The sequence below is a fragment of the Vigna radiata genome, unplaced genomic scaffold (assembly GCF_000741045.1).
Source record: "Vigna radiata var. radiata cultivar VC1973A unplaced genomic scaffold, Vradiata_ver6 scaffold_70, whole genome shotgun sequence".
Lineage (NCBI taxonomy): Eukaryota > Viridiplantae > Streptophyta > Magnoliopsida > Fabales > Fabaceae > Vigna > Vigna radiata.
Genome location: NW_014542367.1, coordinates 426,731 through 432,261, shown reverse-complemented (window position 1 = coordinate 432,261; position 5,531 = coordinate 426,731). Strand labels below are relative to the sequence as shown.

General features: G+C 38.5%; 1 protein-coding gene across 1 annotated transcript; it reads right to left on the bottom strand.

Annotated features, from left to right (window-relative positions):
• Window positions 1–3,548: 3,548 nt before the first annotated feature.
• On the bottom strand, window positions 3,549–4,243 carry LOC106779935 (protein SHI RELATED SEQUENCE 2-like). Its single transcript, XM_022776815.1, has 2 exons — window positions 4,041–4,243; window positions 3,549–4,010 (listed from the first exon to the last, which is right to left on the bottom strand). Exons 1-2 carry the CDS (start codon window positions 4,241–4,243, stop codon window positions 3,704–3,706), a joined length of 510 nt encoding a protein of 169 aa, XP_022632536.1. The 3' UTR covers window positions 3,549–3,703.
• Window positions 4,244–5,531: the final 1,288 nt, after the last annotated feature.

Below are 5,531 nucleotides of genomic sequence, written 5' to 3'. Positions count from 1 at the left end.
GAATGTCCACGCCACCTCCTAATGCTCCAAAATATTTCTCCAATATTTTTCCTACAATTAAAAATGCAATTAATTAGCTCAGAAAATTCAAATTAGTGAAAATGCGAATTTTCGACCAAATTAAGCAGAATTAGGAAAAACGGGGAAATAACAGACAATTAAGCACAATTTCCTGATTTATTTAAGTGCAATAAACTAAGTAAAGTAGAGAAAATATTGACTCATCAAACATGATCAATGATCCTTTCCTTATTCTCTTTTCCTCTTATTTTATTCTCTTTTCCGGTGGTTTCGTAACAATATTGTTCATTACGCGTTGCTTGCTGATGCTGAGACACTTGCATGGAAACAAGCTATTACAATGCAACAGTGGAAGGAGGCTATCCTGGACGAATTGAGATCTATAGAGAAGAATAAAACCTAAGAGTTGGTGGAGCTACCGCAGGATAAGCGAGCCATTGAAGTCAAGTGGGTGTTTAAGACAAAATACAAACCAGATGGAAGCATAGCCAAGTTGAAAGCCAGGCTGGTGGCAAAGGGGTTCCTGCAGAAACTTGGGATTGATTTTACTGAAGTCTTTGCACCAGTTGCAAGACTAGAAACTGTGAGATTGGTTGTGGCTATAGCAAATTTGAGAGACTAGAAGATCCATCAAATGGATGTAAAATCTACGTTCTTGAATGGTCCGCTAGAGGAGGAAGTGTATATAAAGCAACCACCTGGCTTTGTGAAGGAAAATGAAGAGCAAAAAGTATATCGATTACACAAAGCCTTGTATGGACTCAAACAGACACCTCGGGCCTGGAATAATCACATAAACGTGTTACTTTTGAGGATGAGATTTCAAAAGTGCCCTGTGGAATTTGGAGTGTACGTGAAGTCTATTGGACAGCAAAGCATATTACTGATATGTCTATATGTTGATGATCTCGTTGTAATAGGAGGCTGTGAAGAAGAGATTGTAGAATTTCAGAGAAGCATGAAGAAAGAATATGACATCACCGACCTTGGTCACTTGAGCTACTTTCTCGGGCTGGAGTTTGTGCAAAGAACAGATGGAGTTTTAATACACCATAAGAGGTACATTAATGAGGTCCTGAAAAGATTTAATACGGTAAACTGCAACAACACTGTAGTTCCAATCGCTGCAAATATAAAACTGTCCAACTTGGAAGAAGAGAGAAAAGTAGATGCAACTCTTTACAAGCAAATAGTAGGATCACTCAGATTTGTGTGCAATAGCTGACCGGACATAAGCTTCATAGTTGGATTAGTAAGCAGGCTTATGAGTGATCCAAGACATACTCATCTCGTCACTGCCAAGCATATCCTACGGTACTTGAAGGCAACAACAGATTTTGGATTGTTCTTTCCAAAAGAACCCAGTGGTATGAATAAAGTGTTGGAAGTCTAGAGTGATTCAGATTGGTGTAGTGATCAGGTGGAGAGAAAAAGCACACACGGTTACCTATTCAAGTATGAAGGAGCGTCAATTTCGTGGTGTTCTAGAAAACAGAAGGTAGTAGCACTTTCTTCATGTGAAGCGGAGTATATTGCAGCCTCTGAAACAACGTGCCAAAGTGCTTAGCTTGAAGCTATTTTGGATGAATTAAAGGTTGAATATAGGAAACCAGTGCAATTCTTGGTGGACAACAGGTCAACTATTAATCTCTCAAGGAATCCAGTCTCACACGGTAGAAGCAAACATATAGAGATTAAATTCCATTATCTAAGAGAATGGGTCAGCCAAGGGAAGTTGGAGTTGGTGTTCTGTCCTATTGAAGAACAAGCTGCAAATATTTTTACCAAATCCTTGAGGCAAGGCAAGTTTGAAAAGCTAAGGAGTCTGATTGGTATTAGAAGTTTGAAGAGATTGGATTAAGGGAAAGTATTGTGTATAACCCAAACTCAGTCGTTTCATTAAACTATTTTAATTATATCCCATGTACTTTGCCTTTATAAGGCAGTCTTTCATTAATAAGAAAGTCTATGTTCTCTCATTCTCTCGTGCACCTTATTCACTCTCTTTTCACTTTCCCTGCGTCATTACATTCTATTCTGCATTTCTGTCATACACTCCCTTTGTGCTATCAAGTTATTCTTAAACTAATCTCCAATTACTACAAAATCATATATAATATAATTATCCATGATTCCTCTTCTCCCACCAGTTGAATCAATTGATTCAAAGTTTAGATTTTGTTAAAAAATAAAGTAATATTCTCTAGAAAAATAATACGGATTTAAAATTTTCATATAATCTTCTCTATTTCAACTTTTTCCTTTTATATTTTTTTAATCAATTGTACAATTTCTAGTCATTCAAGCCAATGATAACAACAATTTTCTAGACTTTCTGTATGTAAGAGAATAATTATGTTTTTTATAATTATCATGTTGTGTAAAGTAACATATATATAATTTTCTAATTTGGAGTTTAATTTAATGTATCGTAATCACTGAAGTATTGTGCAACTAACAAAATTCATTGAAAACTTAGTTTAATTAAATTCTTAATGACTATGTTATCAGTACATAGAAAATATTTTATCGATTTTTGTAGATAACTAAAATTGTGAAAAATGTTGAGATCAAACAGTCAGGGGCACTAGACTCTTTACATTCAATGGACGCAAATCACACTACCCCACGTGTCCCGCGATCAATGGACAAGATAACCACTACTAATTCCCTTTCGTGTCTTCTCGAAATCTCTCCAATTTCATATCCTTCGTAATTCTTTCTAGTCGTTCGGGCTTGGGAAGCTTATGTACTATACATACAGGACTGAAGGGAGACGACCGACCATATGAACAAGGGTGTTGATCGGCCATCTGGACGAAGGTACCGACCGACATCGTAGGAACAATAAAGGCATTAGTTGGTAATTAATGTAAGTAATTATAGTATCATATACATATATATTATATTTATGACTGATTGGTAGGATATATTATTTGAGATACACGGGATAAACGACATTAATGTAATTAACGAGTTATACTGCATAAAAATATATTGCATTAATGACATTCGATGGACTCGACAATTGCAAAACCTATAAATACAAGGTCAATGATCAGGTAAGAACATCTTATTCCAGAATCACGTTGAGACCTTAAGACACGTATCTGAATTGAGCGTCAAACTGTTTTTTGTAGGTCCACCTACACTAGGTGACAGAGATTAGTCTATCGGAGGAGAGCAGCGCTGTGAGGAATGAAGTGCGAGCATTTAAGAGAAATGTTGACATCGGACCAAAACACTTTGTTTGCTTGATTTGGTGTTTGCCTCGCCAATAGTGCTTTTTGCACTGTAATGCATGCTGAGGTCAGGCTTTTGTGGTAAGGTCAGGCTTGTTGGAGTACTTCGGGATGCGTGTTGTACCGTAAAGCTTGTTTGGTTTTGTGTTATTATGTATGTCACACAACATTCAGGCATTGTGAGGCCGGGTTGCCTTGGTAAGTTTTTTAGATATATGTTTTTAGTTACTATACTTTGGAACGATTTTGGTTTTAGTTTTTCTTTCAAAGTAAGGTACAATTTAGTCCTTCAACTTTAAGAAACTTTAGTTTTAGTCCTCCAAAACAAACTCTATTAAAAATCTGCCGATGAGTATAAGGAAAAGTCACATCATTTTTCTTTTTCACCTTTTCTCCCTCTCTCTCTCTCCTTCGTCTTTCTTCCATCTTCCACCCAGCCTTCATCTCTGCAAAAACATCATTGTAAGATCCCCACCTCCGTCTCCACCTCCGCTTCCGTCTCCTCCGCCTCCACCTCCACCTCCGCTGCGACACTCACGACATTTGGAAGCAGGAACCCAAGTGCTTTTGACATGGGTTTGGCACTCGTAGCCGCGGCTCTTGCAGCACGTTCTGCACCGCATGTGTGGACAATCTTTTTTGGCTTGGTTCCCGCAGTCCTGGCAGCTTATTCCACCTTTCGCCGCGCGCATCGCCACAAACGTTGATCTAGACGAGGAGTGATCATCGGAGATGCCTCGACTGGGTCCCACAGCAGAGGAGTAAAGATCTCGCTACAGGAGAGGGCGCGCATACGGTGGCATCACATGCTGCTCCTGCTGCTGGTTCCATAGCTCGAACCCTTGGTAGGATGAAATGTCGTCGGTTTTGCTATACCAGAATAGGGTCTCAGCTACAGGAATCTCGTTGTTGTTAGTAGTGTTGTCTTGTTGGTTGTTGTTAGTTCCTCTCCCTCCACCTAATGAGAACAAATCCGCCATTGTTCTACACCTGACCCGAGCTTCAATTGTGGCCCAAAATCCATATCAGAAAACTGGAAGGGTGTGGGTTGTTTGATATTGAAAAGAACAAAAGGAAGAAAGAAAGCATGTAAAAGTAAGAAAAAAAGAGAAAGAAAAACAAAAGAACACGAGTATAAGTTGCCAGTTGTAACTATTGATTGAATTAATTCTCTAGATTTTGAGCTTTGAACGAGGCGTGGGGTTGAGAATTGGGATTTAGGAGTGAGAAGAGGAGGACAAGAACAACAATAAATATAAGGATCCCGATATGTTAACAACGTTATTTGACAACGTTTTTTGACAACCACAGGTGTCAGCAATGTATTGGATGATTTAATTATTATTTTTTGAGTTTAAAAACCGATTTGAAAAAAGGGAGTTTGTGTTGTTCCAAAAACACCCTTAGTCATTTGAGTCAGTCTTTCTCCTTCGTAGTACTCTCTCTCTTTCTCCATTTTAGGTTTTCGTTTTTCTCTGAAGCTCTCTGTCTAATGTTTTCGTGTTCTTTTGAAGTTGTTCCCTCTTTGTCCATTTATTGAATGCTTTGAAGTGGTGAGCAATCTCTGTGGAGGTTGAGGGATTTTGTTGTTTTTGCCTATGGAGTTCTACAATACGCGTCTATCATTGTTGGATATCTATTTCGTCGAACTTGTTTCCTCTTTCATTCCATGGCTTAAGGTGCTTACAGTGCACCTTGTAACAAACAATATTTTTACAATGATTTTGCAAGTGATGGAGGAATTTACAGCCATGAAAGCGGTAAGAAGGAAGGACAACGTCGAAAGCGTTTCAAGAGCAAAGCCTGTAGAACTCCTTACACCGGATACAGTCCAAAACTTGGTTGAGAGTTATGTAATTTTTGTAATAGGGTAGTATTTGACAGATTTTTACGTATGTATACTTGTATTTGGAACACTTAATATGATTGGAACACTTAATACTTGTATTTGACAGTTTAATCCAGTTTTGTACCAAAACCTTAGAGTAGCTACCAGTGCCTAACTGAGTGGCTCCCAAGTTTGGTGGATTATGGGTTTTCAGTGTTTTGAGTACTGAAAACCCNTCTTGGGCATGGTTCAATCACTCCACAACAACAAAATTGAAGTTAGGACTCCCTTATATGGATGTTTGACCAAGTATAGGTCTTGCTAAGTTGAGAGGGGCAGGTGATGCAACCATTAATTGAGGTCTGATGCAGTGGTAAGCGATTACAAACACCCAATTGGGAGCAGCGTTCAAAAAACCCGGGAGCAGCCATCAACTTTCG